This window comes from Heterodontus francisci, chromosome 16, assembly GCF_036365525.1.
Source record: "Heterodontus francisci isolate sHetFra1 chromosome 16, sHetFra1.hap1, whole genome shotgun sequence".
In the NCBI taxonomy this organism is placed as follows: domain Eukaryota; kingdom Metazoa; phylum Chordata; class Chondrichthyes; order Heterodontiformes; family Heterodontidae; genus Heterodontus; species Heterodontus francisci.
The window spans coordinates 87,218,543-87,237,850 of record NC_090386.1 but is presented as its reverse complement, the minus strand read 5'-3'; the positions used below and the strand labels follow the sequence as shown (position 1 = coordinate 87,237,850).

The 19,308-nt window shown below is 44.6% G+C and overlaps 1 protein-coding gene across 1 annotated transcript in view; it reads left to right on the top strand.

Annotated features, from left to right (window-relative positions):
* The window catches only part of edem2 (ER degradation enhancer, mannosidase alpha-like 2), a 45,258-nt gene that overhangs the window by 23,806 nt on the left and 2,144 nt on the right, over positions 1-19,308 (top strand). Inside the window, exons 5-9 of the mRNA XM_068048569.1 lie at positions 1,936-2,061; positions 8,794-9,005; positions 11,221-11,362; positions 13,331-13,455; positions 16,844-16,988. Of these exons, the coding sequence (XP_067904670.1) occupies positions 1,936-2,061; positions 8,794-9,005; positions 11,221-11,362; positions 13,331-13,455; positions 16,844-16,988 (750 nt within the window). The remainder of the gene's footprint in view (positions 1-1,935; positions 2,062-8,793; positions 9,006-11,220; positions 11,363-13,330; positions 13,456-16,843; positions 16,989-19,308) is intronic.

The following is a 19,308-nucleotide window of genomic DNA, read 5'->3' as shown; positions in this document are numbered from 1 at the left end:
AAGGACCATATTTTCCCAATCATATCTCTGTTCCATCATAATTTAAACGTTTCTGCTTGCGATGAAGCTTTGGCTATTTTTTTTGTTATCTCATCCATCCAACCACCATTTTGCTACAGCTTCTAGCTGTATTGAAAGAAGTCCAGTACAAAATCACTCAACTTGACAACCCTTTCCAGTTGTTTATCACCCTTAGTGTAAAGAAAAGCTATCTGACGTCTATCTTAAATTGGCCCTAAACCACTCTGGTTATTTGTCTTGATGCCCTGGTGTGCCTGAAAGTGATGTTTTTGAGTTTATTTCCTGTATTGTTTTGTATGTAAGTTACTGCCCCCTCTGTTGTGATATCCAAGTTTGGCGTCTTTTATGCACCAACGCATATGTGTTGCCTACGTGTTATCAATTGTAAGAGCAGTAGCGAAGGAGTCACCATAGGACAAGACTATTATTGTCTTATGTGAGTGTAAGCAGCTGCAGCATTTTTACAGCTGTTGTCCTATGTCCATTTATTTAAAGCCTCTCCAGACCTTTTGATCTGTTTTCCCATTTTGATGCATCTCCCACTCCATCACTACACCAGTGGTTCTCAAACTTTTTTGGTTGAAGGACCCCTTTAATCACAGATATCCTCACCCCCTCTGCCCCCCTCCCATCTAAATTATATGCAAATGCTGAATGTAAAGAGTGTTTTAATATTGCTTTGGGTGTCAGCTGTGGCTCACTGGGTCGCCCTCTTGCTTCTGAGTCAGAAGGTTGTGGGATCAAGTCCTGCTCCAGCACTTGGGCACAAAACTCCAGGTTTACACTCCAGTGCAGTACTGAGGGAGTGCTGCAGTGTCAGAGGAAGTGCCGTCTTTCAGATGAGACCTTAAACCGAAGCCCCGTCTGTCCTTTCAGGTGGATGTAAAATATCCCATGGCACTATTTCAAAGCAGAGCAGGGGAGTTAACCCCAGTGTCCTGACCAGTATTTATCCCTCAGTCAACATCACAAAAACTGATTATCTGGTCATTATCACATTGCTGTTTGTGGGAGCTTGCTGTGTATAAATTGGCTGCCGCAATTTCTACATTACAACGGTGACGATGCTTCAAACGTACTTCATTTGCTGCAAAGTGCTTTGGGACGTCCACTGATCGTAAAAGGCGCCATATAAATACAAGTCTTTTTTTAAAGAAAACAGGCATGTACTTCTGGATACTGGTGAGGTGGAAGTGGTGTGCCTGCTTCTCACTGCAAAGTCTACCTATCCTTGGTGTGATGTTTGTCCCACTCTGCTCTTGCCTCCCACCTTGCACCAAGCCCACCTCATATTTTTCCCATTATTTCACAGACCCCTGGAAAGTCTCTACGGATCCCCAGTTCGTGAACCCCAGTTTTAAGAACCACTGTATGGTAACTTGGCAAGTAAGCAGCCCAGTTCCGTTGCTCGTGGGTTGTTCTACCATGTAACTAGCTGCCATTGGGTGTAAGTCTATGGCATTGAGCAACACCATCTGATTTTGTTCCTCTTTGGGAAAGCACGTGACCACGGACTCCTGAAAGCTGGTGCAAGGTTAGGAATTCACTGTATAGTGAACAAAAGGAATAGTGATGCACACTTGTGTTGCACCAGACTGTGCAACACTATTACACTGCAGAGTGTTAAAGGACAAGTCCCTGTTGACAGCCCTCCCTGGCTGTAATAGCAACAGAATCCACCGCAAAGCTCCTCCAGTGGTTAAAGGGTAAATGTACTAGCGTATGGCACTGAGCCACACAGATCAGGGCAATGCTGCTTTGGATCTAAAAATATTTGTTTCTTTTACACAGCTTGCCTTTTTGAAAGGGACTTGAATGAAATTTTCAGTTTGCTGCTTACTATTGAGTGCTTTCTCTTGTACATTTGATCTTGAAGTTCATCGCTGTTGTTTAGTGTTTCGTTCATTTTCACAGTGGTGGGAGGATTATTGTCAGCTCACTTACTCTCTAAAGAGGGCGGAATCAAACTGGAGCCCGGATGGCCCTGCTCTGGTCCTTTGCTCAGATTGGCCGAAGAAGCGGCTCGCAGGCTATTGCCAGGTGAGGGGGCTCTACATGCCACACCTGTATGGGCACATTGGGCATCCATCACGTTTCTTTTCTCTGTGATTGTCACCATTATTCTCAAACATAGTTACATTTACATACTATTGCTCACCATTCTGCTACACTTCACTTGGCCGAGCTATAAGATTATAAGAACAGGGAGGTTATGCTGGAACTGTATAAAGCACTAGTACAAAAGGAGATAAAAAGAGACAAACGGAAATGTTCTGATCAATGGTCACTGACCTGAAACATTAACTCCATTTCCCTCTCCACAGATGCTGCCAGACCTGCCGAGTATTTCCAGCATTTTCTGTTTTTATTGTATAAAACACTATTTAGGCCACAGCTTGAGTACTGTGTGCTGTTCTGATCACTGCACTACGGGAAGGATGTGATTGCACTAGAGAGGGTACGGAGGAGATTTAAGAGGATGTTGCCAGGGATTGAGAATTTTAGCTGTGAGGAAAAATTGGATGGGCTGGGATTGTTTTCTTTGGAACAGAGGAGGCTGACGGGAGATTTAATTGATGTGTATAAAATTACGAGGGGCCGAGATAGAATGGATAGGAAGGACCTATTTCCTTTAGCAGAGAGGTCAATAACCAGGGGGCAGATTTAAAGGAATTGGTAGAAGGATTATCGCAGGGAGTTGAGTAATTTTTTCACCCCCAGGATGATGGGGTTCTGGAACTCACTACCTGAAAGGCAGAAACCCTCATTGCATTTAAAAAAGACACTTGGCATATGTACTTGAGATTCCGTAACCTACAAGGCTAAGGACCAGGAGCTGGATTAGTCTGGATAGCTCTCTTTCAGCCAGCATGGACACTATGGGTCGAATAGCCTTCTCCTGTGCTGTAAGTGTTTCTATTGTTACAGCTATTGAGCTATAAGGGCCTTTCACCCTTGTCAACTTCAAAACAACAACGAAAATGAAGAGAGTCAGATTCAGAACACCATGGGCGGTATATTATTTAGGTGACGGGGGGTCTCAACCACCGGCTGAAGATCCGGCAAGAGCCCTGCGTCGTCTCTTTTCAGGTAGGCCCGCCACAACACGTGCCAATTAGGTACTTAACTGGTCAGCAGCCGGCCTTCCCCGGCATTCAGGACCCTGGTGACAAAAGTCCCGCCCACAGAGAGCTGCTGGCCAATGAGGCCAGCAGCACTTTTACTGAGCACTGCCAGAAATACACCCACCCGAGGCCTAGGATCGTCGAGGGACCCAGGCCACAGGGTGAATCCTGGTGGAAGGGGTTCCCCGGGGTGCGGGTCATGAGGATGGGTGTGGGGGTTGGTGGCTCTCAGTGGACCCCCGCTTCCCGATGCCGGCTCCCTCGATCAGGCACTACATGCCTTTGAACGAAGGAACCGTCCCCCCCCCAGCTGGGAGCCAGCAAGCAACCTGCAAGGGTTTGCCTGTAGTGCTCCCCGTGTGGCGACTGGCCTGCCCACTACTGGGATAATTCCGGTGGCAGTGGCATGAGGCTCACTTAAGGACCTCAATTGGCGGTGGGTGAGAAGGTGGCCCATGGGCCTTCCTGCCATGAACTTAATTGGGGTGGAGGACAGAAGGTGGTGAGGTCCCCACAGGTCACCGTCTCACCCGATTAAATGCCCTCCCCGCCTCCAAACCCGCCGCGGGGGAGAGCATGAAATACAGTGCCACTGGGGCGGCACTGTGGCGCAGTGGTTAGCACCGCAGCCTCACAGCTCCAGGCACCCGGGTTCGATTCTGGGTACTGCCTGTGCGGAGTTTGCAAGTTCTCCCTGTGACCGCGTGGGTTTTCGCCGGGTGCTCCGGTTTTCTCCCACAGCCAAAGACTTGCAGGTTGTTAGGTAAATTGGCCATTGTAAATTGCTCCTAGTGTAGGTAGGTGGTAGGGAATATGGGATTACTGCAGAGTTAGTATAAATGGGTGGTTGTTGGTTGGCACAGACTCGGTGGGCCGAAGGGCCTGTTTCAGTGCTGTATCTCTAAATATAATTCGGAATGAGACTGAAAGTAGGGATCTTTGAGTTTCTTGCTGCTCCTGGAGGTGCTGAATTTTGTTGGATACGAACCCCAGGTAAACGCACGGGCAGCCCTCTTGTACCTTGCCCGTGAGTCCAGCTAGTGAGTGTTTGTGGGAATTATTCCATATGGGGGAGGGGGGGCCAGTTCCAAGCTCCATCCTGTTACTGACCACCTACTCACAAATTTAAATGAAGATCTCCCCAAAACAAGGAGTTGAGCATCTTAAAATCTGTTGAATTGCAATTTGTTAGATCAAGTGTTGCGTTCATCGGACAGCAGTTGGGTGCAAATGTGGAAAAATACATGAAACATGCCAGCCGCTTCTGCAATAAGAAACTGATGTACAACAGTTGGTGGAGCGTCAACAGACTCAGCAATAATCGAGGTGAAATACAAGCTGGCAAAGTCTTTGAGCCACCTTGTGGCTGGCAGGTTATTTCACTTTGAGCTGATGCACATGAGCTCTGGTGTATCAAACATTCAAAACTTGAGTCCATCATTTTTCCACCCACCAAATAAAAATTAAATTCTTAAATATGATTGAGGAAAAAAAAAAAAAATTCTTGTTAGGATGTGGGCCAGGCTCTGTTTATTGCCCATTCTGCATTTATGTGGCACCTTTCACAACCTCAGGATGTCTTAAAGCCCTTTACAATCAGTGAATTACTTTTGAAGGGATAGCGGTGATCAAAATCATCAGGGGTCTTGACAAAGTTGAGAGTAATTGTTCCCTTTAGCGGATGGATTGAGCACTGGAGGGCGGCACAGTGGCGCAGTGGTTAGCACCGCAGCCTCACAGCTCCAGCGTCCCGGGTTCGATTCCGGGTACTGCCTGTGTGGAGTTTGCAAGTTCTCCCTGTGTCTGCGTGGGTTTTCTCCGGGTGCTCCGGTTTCCTCCCACAAGCCAAAAGACTTGCAGGTTGATAGGTAAATTGGCCATTATAAATTGTCACTAGTATAGGTAGGTGGTAGGGAAATATAGGGACAGGTGGGGATGTTTGGTAGGAGTGTGGGATTAGTGTAGGATTGGTATAGATGGGTGGTTGATGTTCGGCACAGACTCGGTGGGCCGAAGGGCCTGTTTCAGTGCTGTATCTCTAATCTAATCTAAACCAGTGTAAGGTGAATGACAAAAGAAGCAACGGCAACACGAGGAGAAACCTTTTCGCACAGTGAGTGGTTACGATCTGGAATGCACTGCATCAGAGACAGTGCAGGTAGATTCAATCATGGCTTTCAAAAGAGAATTGGATTACCACCTGAAGAGAAAAAAAATTGCAGGGCTACAGGGAAAGGGCAGGGAGTGGGACCAGCTGAGTTGCTCTTGCAGAGAGCTGGCACGGACACGGCGAGCTGAATGGCCTCCTGTAAGCATTCTATGATTCTGTGTCGTCACTGTTGTAAAGTAGGAGACGCAGCAGCCAATTTGTGCACAGCAAGCTCCCAGAAACAACAGTGTGATCATGATCAGGTAATCTGTTTTTAGTAATATTGATTGAAGGGTAAGTATTGGCCAGGACACCAGGGGTAACGCCCCTGCCCTAAGAAATTGGTGATTAGGCTTTGTGGACCGTTGCCATTCTTGTGTTGATGATGCTGCCACAGTGATGTTGGGTTGGGAATTCCAGGATATTGACCGGCAGTGGTGAAGGAAGGATGTGTGACTTGGAGTGGAACCTGGTGTTCCCATGACATTGCTGCACTTGTTTTTCTCAATGTTGGTGGTTGCAGAGGAGGGAGATGCTGTCAAAATAACCTTGGTGAGTCACTACTGTGATTCTATATATAGTATATACTACAACCACAGTGCACCAGTGGTGGAGTGAGTGGATATTGAGTCTAGTGGGAGGTGTGCCAAGTCGAGCAAAGTGCTCTCTATTGGAAATTTTCAAGTTTCTTGAAAGTTGTTGCGGCTGCCCCCAGACAAGTATTGCATATTCCGTCACGCCTGACGTGAGCCTTGTAGTTGGGTGAGGAGGTTTTGATAGATCAGGTGATGAACCACTAATTGCAGAGTAGCCATTGCCTAGAAGGACAAGGACAATAGCTACACGAGAACACCATCGCCTCCAAGCTCCCACCAAGCAACATATCATCCCGACTTGTACATATATCCCTGTTCTTTCACCTGGATCAAAACCCTGAAACACTCTACCTAACAGCACTGTGCGAGCATCTTCACAATAACAGATTGTAGCCGTTCATGAAGAAAGCCCACCACCACCTTCTCGAGGGCAAATAGGGATGGGTAATAAATGCCAGGTTTGCCAGCGACACCCACATCCAGCGAATGATTTGTTTTTAAATCTTGCGAATTTTTTGTCCCACCTCTTAAGTTGCATCCCGACCCAGCTGTGTGGGTGTGCAGGCTACCCGTCACCTGACCTCTGCTTGTGTATGTCACAGCCACTTCCAATCTTGTTTTCCCTTAGGGAAAATGTTGCTTTCTGCTTGGCAGCGCCCTGGTGTGATCAAGCTATTAAAAGCCCATGCCGTATCCTGTGGCATTCAAGGCTGATGCTGCAACACACTGCACCATGCCATCATTTGGCCAGATTTGCCCTTAAGCCAGTTGTTGGGAGCAGTGGTGAAAGTTGTACAGACCAATATGCTTGATCGTTCTTTTTTCCTGCCTTCCTCCTTCAACGGGGAATGCCTCATCACCTGAGACAGTCCAGAGAATATTTGGGAACTTGTAGTGTAGGAAAAGAAACCGAAAGGGAAAACCATCCTGAGATATTTATGGACAAAGAAGGCCAATTGGCCCATCTGCTTTCATGTATCCAGGAATATCCTACATTTCTCCCATTGTTTCCTGGTTTTCATCTCTACTATTTGGTCAGGGCATCTATTCAATGCGTCAATCATTCTGTGTGTAAAGAAAAGCGTCCTGATATCACTCTTAAATTTACTTCTTACCAGTATAATATGAGCCCCTGTCTTACTCTTGGAATTTAGTTTAAGACAATATTCTGGATTTACCTTTAACAATATCTTTGTAAGATGTTCTATTGAACATTTCCTTTTCAGGCTGAAAAGCCCACGTTTCTTAAGTCTTTCAAGAACAACGACTTCCATTTATATAGCACCTTTAACGTAGTAAAACATCTCAAGACGCTTCACAGAAGTGTTACCGCACAAAATTTGCCGTTGAGCCACACAAGAAGATATTTGGACAGAAAAATTTGGTCAAAGGGGTAGGTTTTAAGGAGCGTCTTAAAGGAGGACAGACAGATCGCGAGGCGGAGAGGAATAGGGAGGGAATTCCAGAGCTTAGGGCTTTGGCATCTGAAGGCACGGCCATCATAAGAAACAGGAGCAGGATTTGGCCATTTGGCCCCCTGAGCCTGCTCTGCCATTCAGTGTGATCATGGCTAATGTGATTGTGGCCTTAACTCCACTTTCTTGCTTGCCCCCATAACCATTTACTCCCTTGCAGATCAAAAGTCTATCTAACTGATCCAGCCTCCACTGCTCCCTGGGGAAGAGAATTCCAAACACTCATGACCCTTTCCTAGTTCTACATTCCCCACAAGGGGAAACATTCTCTCATCGTCTGCCCTGTCAAGCCATCTCAGAATCTGATATGTTTCTATAAGATCACCTCTCCTTCTTCTAAACTCCAATGAGTATATGCCCAACTAGCTCAACCTTTCCTTAGATTTACTAGGCTGATTCCTGGGATGGCAGGATTGACGTATGAGGAGAGATTGGGTCGACTAGGCCTATATTCACTAGAGTTTAGAAGAATGAGAGGGGATCTCATAGAAACCTATAACATTCTAACAGGACTAGACAGGCTAGATGCAGGGAGGATGTTCCCGATGACTGGGGAGTCCAGAACTAGGGGTCACAGTCTCAGGATATGGGGTATGCCATTTAGAACTGAGATGAGGAGAAACTTCTTCACTCAGAGGGTGGTGAACCTGTGGAATTCTCTACCACAAAAGGCAGTGGAGGCCAAATCATTAAATATATTCAAGTAGGAGATAGATATATTTCTTAATGCCAAAGGGATCAAGGGATGTGGGGAGAAAGCGGGAACAGGGTACTGAATTAGACGATCAACCGTGATCTTTTTTGAATGGCAGAGCAGGGCCGAATGGCCTACTCCTGCTCCTATTTTCTATGTTTCTAATACTAGCCCTTCATCCCGGGAACCTTCTCTGAGTTGCCTCCAATGCAAGTGTATCCCTCCTTGACCCAGACCAAAACTGTACGCAGTACTCTCGGTGCGGTCTCACTAACACTCTGTACAGTTGTAGCAAGATTTCCCTGCTTTTATACTCCATTCCCCCTTGCAATAAAGGCCAACATTCCATTTGCCTTCCTAATTACTTGCTGTACCCGTATGCTAACTTTTTTGTGATTTATGTACAAGGACACCCAGATCCCTCTGTACTGCAGCATTCTGTAGTCTCTTCTTTTAAATAATATTCTGCTTTTCTGTTCTTTCCACCAAGTGGACAACCTCACATTTTCCCATATTGTACTCCATCTGTTAAATTTTTGCCCACTCACTTAATCTATCTATATCCCTTTGCAGACTCTTTGGAATGAGGATTCATAATGAAGACCCCAATGTCTGTAGCATTATAGTTTGGGGTTTAGTTTGTTTTTTGTTAATACAGATTCACTGAGTGCCAGTGCTGACAATGGGGTGAATATTTTTATTTAAAGTAAAAATACATTTATTTTATTTAAAGCTTTCCAGACTCCAACAGGAATGCCGTATGGAACAGTGAACCTTATGAACGGAGTTCATCCCAGTGAGACCCCTGTCACGTGCACTGCTGGTATCGGCACCTTCATTCTGGAATTTGCCACTCTCAGCCGTTTAACAGGTGACCCTGTGTTTGAGGAGGTGGCAAGGAAAGCGCTGGACGCACTATTGAACAGCCGATCGGATATTGGACTTGTGAGTATTTCTTGTTATAAGGGTTCACCCGCCCCCTTCTGTGCTTCACCCTGTCTCTGATCATCGACATGTGGTTGTGTAGAGTTTTTCTTTCTCTCATGCTTTTTGCTTGACATCAGCGTCACACCTCTGTAGACACTTGCTATTTCACATGGGTTTCCAGAGACCAAAACCAGCTCAATCGGCTGGTCTGAATGAATAGATCTTCATCCAACAACTCTCCACGATCTCTGCGCTCCTCTAACTCTGACCTCTTAAGCATCCCTGATTTTAATTGCTCCACCATTGACGGCCATTCCTTCAGCTGCCGAGACCATGAACTCTGGAATACCCTCCCTAACCCTCTCTTTCCTCCTTTAAGACGCTCCTTAAAACCTACCTCCTTGACCATTTGCCCGAATATCTCCTTATGTGACTCATTGTCAGATTTTGTTTGATAACACTCCTGTGAAGTGCCTTGGGACATTTTACTATGTTAAAGGCACTATATCAGTGCAAGTTGTTATTTTTCCTCTCGTGGTGTTGCCTCCAAAAGTTTGATTTCCTAATCAGACAATACTGAGCTAAGAGATTGTCGATTGAATGTACAAGAGATCCAGTCCAGAGGCAGCATTCATTCAGCCCTTAATACAATACATGTGCATTCACCCACAAAACATCGCATGTATCACACACAACTATTTTTCACCTGTTTCACTGTGCACTGCTAATTTTAAATATTTAACTCATTTAAAACCTTCAAACCTTATTCTTTATTACAGCTGGGTTGACTGTTTCCAGTTGATATGAATTGCTACAGAAATTGCCCATTGTTGAACTTTGGTCCATTTATCAACTTGCAAAGATGGACTTGTCGTTGGTGCCAATTACAAGCAGCCAAATTGCATTATCTAGGAAAGAGTTCATTTTTTTAATATAGTTAATTAGTGATCCATTGCTGCTGTTTCAACAGGCATGCCTTTACTGTCGCTTGCCACAATAGTCAGTGTCACTTATGAAGACTCTCACCCCTTAAGCTCTAGAATTCTATGCTAAAGCTTGCTACCTCTCTTTCCTCCTTAAAGACGCACATTAAAACCTACCTCTTTGATCACTTGTTCAGACTTCTCCTTATGCAGCTCGGTGCCAAATTTCATTTGATGACGTTCCTGTGAAGCACCGTGGGATAATTTGCTACATTAAAGGTGCTATTAAATGCAAGTTGTTGTTGACCTGTTGCTTTCCACAAGCTGAAGGAGCCAGATCTGGAGTTATATGTAATGGGAATGCCTGCTCCTTTTGTTTGGCTGGTGTGTCAGGAATGTGGAGCTGTGGAGGAGGTAGCTCACAAAACGTTGTGACCCTGCAAGAAGGGCCGTCACAGTAGCCTGGATACCCTTAGGAGTTCCAGTTGAGTGCCTCTGTGCAGAAGTCCAAAAATAATGGCACACTTCCCTTTTAAAACAAAAAAAAAAGTTCATTGGGAGGGGATAGATTGAGGGCAGAGTATAACAGACAGATGGGAACACCACCATCTGCCAGTTCCCCTCCACGTGACGCAGCATCCTGACTTGGAACTATATCGTCGTTCCTTCACTGTCGCTGGGTCAAAATCCTGGAACTCCCACCCTTACAACGCTGTGGGTGTACCAACACCACATGGACTTCAGCGGTTCAAGAAGGCGGCTCATCACCATCTTCTCGAGGGCAATTGGGGATGGGCAACAAAAGGCGGCGCAGTGGTTAGCACCGCAGCCTCACAGCTCCAGCGAACCGGGTTCAATTCCGGGTACTGCCTGTGTGGAGTTTGCAAGTTCTCCCTGTGTCTGCGTGGGTTTTCTCCGGGTGCTCCGGTTTCCTCCCACAAGCCAAAAGACTTGCAGGTTGATAGGTAAATTGGCCATTATAAATTGTCACTAGTATAGGTAGGTGGTAGGGAAATATAGGGACAGGTGGGGATGTTTGGTAGGAATATGGGATTAGTGTAGGATTAGTATAAATGGGTGGTTGATGTTCGGCACAGACTCGGTGGGCCGAAGGGCCTGTTTCAGTGCTGTATCTCTAATCTAAAAAAAAAGCAGGCCTAGCCAGCGACGCCCCCATCCAATGAATGAATTTTTAAAAATACCATTTTTACTGAATGAAAATCGACTTAATTTGTTTCAGTGACTATGAAATCAGGATCTGTTTTAAATGGATCTTTTCTCCCTTCCCCAACCCTGCCTCTTTCCCATAGGTTGGAAACCATATCGATGTGGTAACATCAAAGTGGGTGGCACAGGATGCTGGTATCGGAGCAGGGATCGACTCCTATTTTGAGTATCTGGTGAAAGGAGCCATCCTATTGCAGGATGAGGGTTTGATGGCTTCCTTCCTTGGTAAGAATTGTGCTCCGATTAAATTGGTTTCTGTGTCACTATTTCCTCTGCAGCTTTTGATGTATGTGGCGAAATATTTGATGGTGTGAACAACATAAGACATGTCTCGTGTTGTACCTGTCCTCTGGTGAGGCAGAATAAGAAGGAGCTTTACTCTGTATCTAACCTATACTTGTATCTGCCCTGGCAGTACTTGATCAGACAATGAGTTGTGCTTTACTTTATATTTTACTTGCACTTACCTGACTTGCTGACTTAGATTATTGAGTGACATTCTTTTGCAAAAGCAGGGAGGAGGGGGTCTTGAATCATAAAGGCAACAGCTTGAATTAATTTTGTCAATATGGAATATGATTTAAGGTATTTAGTTCTGTGGATTAAAACAAAGGGCCTGAATTTCCTGGATTGTACCTCTGCAGAAATTATGCTGAAATTTACACTGGTTTCTGTGCCGATCTGACAAGTGGGAAACTTGCACTAAAATTTCCTGCTAATCTCATTTGCACCGGTGTAAAATGAGTGCAGATGCACTACCACCAACAGGAGTAATAGTGATGTCTCACTCTCTGAGCCTCTTGCCTGCTGCTGCCATCCATTTGTTATGCAGAATAGGACTGTTTTCATTGTGAAGGTATTTCAGCTGCATAGTCCTTCTGAACATATAGCGGGACGGTGGGTATGAAAAATTTCAGCTACACTGAGACTGATAGTATCTTGGTTAAGTATCGTGCTGTCAACTTAAGTAAGAAAAGTTCACAAAATAATGTGCAAAGAAAATTGCTATCAAACTCTTTTTTAAAAAAAAAAGTCTCACTTACACCAGTGTTGGGTGACTTTGGACTGTGCTGTGCCTAAATTTGTAGACGTGGAATTATTCCAGCATACTCTTTGTGGGAATTCTAGGAAATTTGTGTGAGCTAGTCTTAGGACAGAGATATGTAAATGAGTGGCAGAGAGTTTCAGTATAACTATCTTGGAAGCAATGTGAATGATCGAGGAAATTCACACTAAAGGCCTGCTTGGGTATAAAATTGAAACCCGACCCGACCGCAGCCAAGCTGAACCCGACCTGGGCCCAAGTCCTTTAATTTTTTTTCGCGCCTGACCTGACCCGACCCAACACGAATATCGCAATAAATTTAATGACATCAAACATGTTATTGTGCTCCACCTTGTCCAAGTGGGTAATACTTGTGATCCTGTTCATCCTGTTCCGGCAGCAGGCTATTCCTGCAGATGGAGTCGTGGGGAATCTTGGGCAAGCCTGATCCCATGAGTTCCCGGAGGCAGCACTGTCCAGCCCGACCCGAGCCCGAATGCTGGACTCAGAATATAGACCCGACCCGAACCCAACATGTAGTTGGGTCTGGTCGGGTTCGGGTCGGGTAGCCAGGCTTTAATTCACATGTTTTGACGTTTCAGTGTCAGTTGATTAAATGTGAGTTTGATTCAGGGGATAAAGCAGCCCACTGCTACCCTTGTGCTGAAGCTATGACACAACTTCTCAGGAAATTCCAGGCACAGCTTCTCCTGTTAAGTTCATAAATGAGTAACACACATGCAAACTTTAATACCCTTTCATATTTTCCTCTGGTTAACTTGTAAAATTAAACAGGTTAACAACCTGAGTGAAAAATTGCTCGTGTTCTGAGTAAACCAGTGTATTAGCAGGAGAAATTAAATCCCTTTCAGAACTGGACTCTTGTACAAAATGTACTTTGAAAATCTTCTTTGTACGAATAATTGGAACATTTAGACCGTGGTTTCTGTCACACTGGTGGGACACAGAACATTCTGGACTAGACTCTAATCTACCAACACAAACGCTAACTGAGATTGACTCTTATTCATTGTAACAGATACCAGCTGTTTCAGAAACCCAATGAATCAGTTTTTTAAATATTTATTCCTGTTGGAAATTAACTTCAATTTAGTTCCTTCCTATAATGTATTTCTTTTTTCTCATAGACTATGAAAAAGTTATTAAGAATTACACAAAGTTTGATGACTGGTATGTGTGGGTTCAGATGTACAAAGGCACTGTCTCCATGCCTGTCTTCCAGTCTCTGGAAGCTTTCTGGCCAGGACTTCAGGTGGGAATTGCTAGGCTATTGTGCCGAGCTCAGTCCTCTTGTTTTTTGCTTCTTCCTTTGTGATGTTTACTTCTTATAAACTTTTAAATTGGCTAAAATTTCTTTCCAAGACACATTTCCACCAATTAAGGCTTGAGTTGTAGTTGTTTGACCAGGATGATGGATCTGTTGATACTGCAAGGTTCCTTTTGAAGAGAAATTTAATGATAGATTGCTCCCACACTCCCGGTCCAATCTGCCAATCTACAGTCCAGAGACAATGTGGAGAGATTAGGGAAGCTGGGATTGTTCACCGAGCAGTAAAGATGAAGGGGTGATGTACAGAGGTGCTCAAAATTATTGAGGAATATTGATAGAATAAATAGGGATCACTACCGAGAGACTGCTGATGGAAAATCTGTAAGAGGTTGGGCTCAGCTCCGTTAAAAGAAAGACTTGCATTTGTATAGCGCCTTTCACAACCTCAGGATGCCTCAAAGCATTTTACAGCCAATGAAGTGCTCTTGAAGTGTAGTCGCTGTTGCAGTGTAGGAAATGCGGCAGTCAGTTTGCGCATAGCAAGCTCCCATAGACAGCAATATGATAATGACCAGGTAATCTGTTTCAATGCAATGTTCATTAAGGGGTAAATTTTGGCCAGGACTGCCGTGCTCTTCTTCGGAATAGTACCATGGGATCTTTTACTTCCATGTGAGAGCACTCAGGACCTAGGTTTAACATCTCATCTAAAAGATGGCACCTCTAATAGGACGTGCAGTACTCCCTCAGCACTGCATTGGAGTGTCAGACTAGATTTCTGTCCTCAAGTCTCTGGAGTCAGATTGGAACCCACAACCCTCTGATTCAGAAGCAAGAGGGCAACCAACTGTGCCACTGCTGACATCTCCACAACTGATTAGCCTTGCAGGTATTCTCTGTTTTTGGAGATTATCGCTTTCCTGTATCATCTTGCCATGTCTACCGCAGTCTAGGAAGAAATATGATCTTTCCCCGCCCTGATCACCCCACCTTTTTGCAGAGTTATCTTTCATCTACTTCATAACAGTGCAGTTGCAATCAGAAGCTCTGCACAGTGGGATAGAATCCATGCACCCACCCCACAGATGCAGCTCGGGCTGTTGGTTCTATACCACGTCATGCTTTTTAAAAAATTAAGTTCATGATTGCTTAACTCCATTATCGTTACTCCTGTGACTACAAGGATGGTGGAAGGCAAGCAAACTGGATGGAATGTGGTCTTTTTTTTTTCGTCAAGCAATTCCTGTGTTCCTGTGAGTTTTTCAAAGCACTTTGTTATAAGAACAGGAATGATAATATGTTATAGACATGACACTGTAATATGCTAACAAACAACAAATGAGCATATCGCTTCTAAGATTTGTTGCTTGTTCTTGTGTGTTCTCGCATTGTTTGTCATTTCATTTTGTAGTGGTACAATTGCTACAATTGTACAGGGCTTAGGCGAGACCACACCTGGGGTACTGTGTGCAGTTTTACTCTCCATATTTAAGGAAGGATATACTTGCCTTGGAGGTGGCACAGCGAAGGTTCCACGAGATTGATTCCTGGGAGGAGAGGGTTGTTCTATGATGAGAGGCTTAGTAAATTGAGTTTAGAAGAATGAGGGGAGATCGCATTGAAACTTACAAGATTCTGAAGGGGCTTGACAGGGTAGACACTGAGAGGTTGTTTCCGCTGGCTAGCAAATCTAAAACACGGGGACACAGTCTCAGGATAAGGGGCTGGTCATTTAGGATTGAGATGAGGAGAAATTTCTTCACTCAGAGGGTTGTGAATCTTTGGAATTCTCTACCCCAGAGGGTTGTGGATCTTATTCATTGAATATATTCAGGACTGAGATAGACAGATTTTTGGTCTCTCAGGGAATCCAGGATATGGGGAATAGCGAGAAAGTGGAATTGAGGCAGAAGGTCAGCAATGATTGTATTGAATGGTGGAGCAGGCTCGAGGGGCCATATGGTCTACCCCTGCTCCTATTTCTTTATGTTCTTAAGTTCAGCTTCAAAAAGGGCGTTGCACTGTGCAAAATTGCGTGGCTGGTTTACTGTGGTATAATCTTGTCTTTGACTAAGTTACCTCGGAGTGACAATATAAGCAGGTACAAGAGGCAAGAAAGTCAATTAGATCATGGCATCTTACAGCACAGAAGGAGGCCATTCGGCCCAGCATATGTATCCCGGCTTTTTTAAAGAAGTATCTAATTAGTTCCACTCCCCTGCTATTTCCCCATAGCTTTTCCAGGTTTTTTCCTTTACAAGAATATAGCTAATTCCCTTTTGAAAGTTACTATTCAACCTGCTTCCACCATCCTTTCTGGCAGTGCATTCCAGATCACCACAACTCGCTGTGCTTAAAGAAAAAATGTTAGCCACTCGTTCTTCCCCTACCCCCACCCCACTGTTCTTTTTGTCCAATTATCTTAAATCTGTGTTCTGTGGTTGCTGACCTTCCTGCCGGTGGAAACAGTTTCTCATTATTGACTGTGTCAAACCCTTCACAATTTTAAGTAACTATTAAATCTCCCTAGTGCTTTCTCTGCTCTGGAATTCCCCCCCACAAACCTGTCCACCTCTCTCACCCTCCCTTTTAAGACACCCCTTCAACCTACCTGTTTGACCAAGCTTTTGGTCACCTGTCTTAATACCTTCTTATGTGACCCAGTATCTATATTTGTCTGATAATCACTCCTTTGAAGCACCTCGTCATGTTTTACTACATTAGAGATGCTATATAAATGCAAGTTGTCAGGAGAACAATTCCTGATGTGCTTCAGGGAAGAGAAATAATTGGTTGGAGGAAGGGCCCACAGGATTGAGCCATCAAAAGGGACCAGCTTGTTAGGCTCGACAGGGTAGATGCAGGAAGGATGTTTCCCCTGGCTGGGGTGTGCTGGTGGTCGGGGGTCTAGAACCAGGGGACGCAATCTCAGAATGAGATAGGCCATTTAGGACTGAGATGAGGAGGAATTCCTTCACGCAGGGGGCGGTGAATATTTGGAATTCTCTACCCTAGAGGGCTGTAGAGGCTGAATCATAGAGTATGTACAAGACAGAGATCGATAAATTTTGAGATATTAATGATATCAAGGGATATGGGGATAGTGCGGGAAAATGGTATTGAGGTAGAAGATCAGCCATGATCTAGTTGAATGGTGGAGCGGGCTTGAGGGGCCGAATGGCCTACTCCCACTCCTGTTCCCTATGTAGTTCTAGTGGCTATTCCCTGTTTTGAAAAACCCTTCTATACTCTTCATGATGTACATTATCGCTGTAGAGAAATTAAGATTTCTAAAACTCTTACATTTTAAACCAGACTTTCTTGCCTTTTAAGTCAGGGCTGATGCATTATTTTGTTCCTTCTACCGTAGAGCCTGATTGGCGACATTAATAATGCGATGAAAACATTCCACAACTACTACCAGGTTTGGAAGCAGTATGGGGGCCTACCCGAGTTTTACAGCATCCCTCAGGGTTCAACTGTGGATAAGCGGGAAGGCTACCCACTTCGACCAGGTGAAGAAAGAACTTTCATTTAAATAGCACCCTTTCTCATCCACGGGATGCCTGAAAGCACTTCACACTAAGTGTAACCATTGTTTTTGATGTAGGCAAATGCAGCAGCCATTGTGATTTCCCTCCCCCTCCCCACCAACAGCAAATGAGTTAGAAGACCAGTTAATCTGTTTAATGCCAACTTTACAGGTGCTAGGATAATCCTTGCTGATGATCCCTTGTCGTAATGTTGTTGCGGATCAGGCACTTAATAAGAAAAATAACAATACATTTTTTTTGCCAATTTTTCCTCCACTGCTCCTGAGGGCGTCGATTCCACGGGCACAGGTCATCCCCGATACCTTGACCAAGTGGCCACTGTTTGTGTGTGCGAGCCTTGATGGTTGAGCTATTTGACTCTCAAGGGGCATTCATTGCAGCTAAACCCTATCCTGCCTCTATATGCACTTCCACCAGGAGTCTGTAGATAGCAATCAAGAACTCTGGCTGATTTCATCTCTAAAACAAAGGCACATTGAAACCAATGGCTGCCCCAGCTTATTCAGCACAGGTTATGAGAGATCTTGCTAGCCTGTATGAGTAATTCACTGGCTAAGTTCTGGGCCACCATAGGAGCTATTTAATAGTCTTTAAACCTCTGAACAAACCCCTTTTTGTTAGAGTCAGTACACAACTAATAAAATGTATTTTGGCTATTTTATCACTATTTTTTTGCCAAACAGCAAGTGTTCTCACACTAGTTGATTGTTAGGACACCACAGCCAAGCCTGATTGTACTCTCCACGATATATCCAGGCATACACTTTCCAGTCAAGGTCATTCACTGGATCAGGAGCTATTTTTCCATTCCCTGTGCTAGTGGCTCATTGTTGCAGCTCTACTGCTGGTCTGGCTGAAATCAGCTAACTCAGACAATGGGAGGAACTTGGTGTTAAGTCTTTATCAGGATTAGAGATGTTTTTTATTCGTTACTGGGATGTGGCCGTCGTTGGCAACGCCAGCATTTATTGCTCCTCCTTAATAGCCTTTGAAAAGGTGGTTGTGACTTCTTGAACTGCTACTGTCCATATGGTGTAGGTACACCCACAATTAGGTAGGGAGTTCCAGGATTTTAACACACTGACCATGAAGGAATGGCAATATATTTCCAAGTCAGGATTGTGTGTAAGTATAAAAATGTAAAACTAACTTCCATCGCTAAGCATTGGGAACGAGAAACTTAACACACTTCTCGTAATGTTCTGTTTTAAAATTCCCTAATCCCTTCCCTCCCACATTTGCACTGACCTGTCAACGTAGCTTTCCAGCCTATTACTTGGGGTATCAGACTACAGTAGTGACAACCCTGACCTTGCTGCCTTTCACTTTGTGTCTACCCTAAGCCACGCAACCAAAATCAGGAGTGTCTGTCGAGAAAATAATAGCTGTAAATCCATCAATCCACCTTATCTGTCATTGTGCATTTACACCGACATAATGGGATATAGATGGGTTAAGTGAGTGGGCAAAAACTTAGCAGATGGAATATAACGTGGGAAAATGTGAGGTTGTCAACTTTGGCAGGAAGAATAGAAAAGCAGAATATTATTTAAATGGAGAGAGACTGTAGAATGCTGCGGTACAGAGGGATCTGGGTCTCCTTGTACATGAATGACAAAAAGTCAGCATGCAGGTACAGCAAGTAATTAGGAAGGCAAATGGAATGTTGACCTTTATTGCAAGGGGATAGAGTATAAAAGTAGGGAAGTCTTGCTACAACTATACAGGGCATCAGTGGGACCACAGCTAGATTACTGTGCACAGTTTTGGTCTTATTTAAGGAGACATATATTTGCATAGGAAGCAGTTCAGAGAAAGCTCACAAGGTTGATTCCTGGGATGAAGGGTTTGTCTTAAGATGAAAAGTTGAGCAGGTTGGGCCTATACCCATTGGAGTTTAGAAGAACAAGAGGTGATCTTATTGAGAAATATAAGATTCTGAGGGGGCTTGACGGGTAGACGCTGAGAGGATGTTTCCTCTCGTGGGGAAATCTAGAACTAGGGGACACAGTTTCAAATTCAGGGGTCTCCCATTTAACACAGATGAGGAGGTATTTATTCTCTCAGGGGGTCGTTAGTGTTTGGAATTCTCTTCCCCAGAGAGCAGTGGAGGCTGGCTCATTGAATATATTCAAGGCTGAGTTAGGTTTTTGATTGACAAGGTGGGCAGGCAGGAAAGTAGAGTTAAGGCCACAATCAGATCAGCTCTGATCTTACTGAATGGTGGAGCAGGCTCGAGGGCCAAATGGCTGACTCCTGCTGCTATTTCTTATGTTCTTAC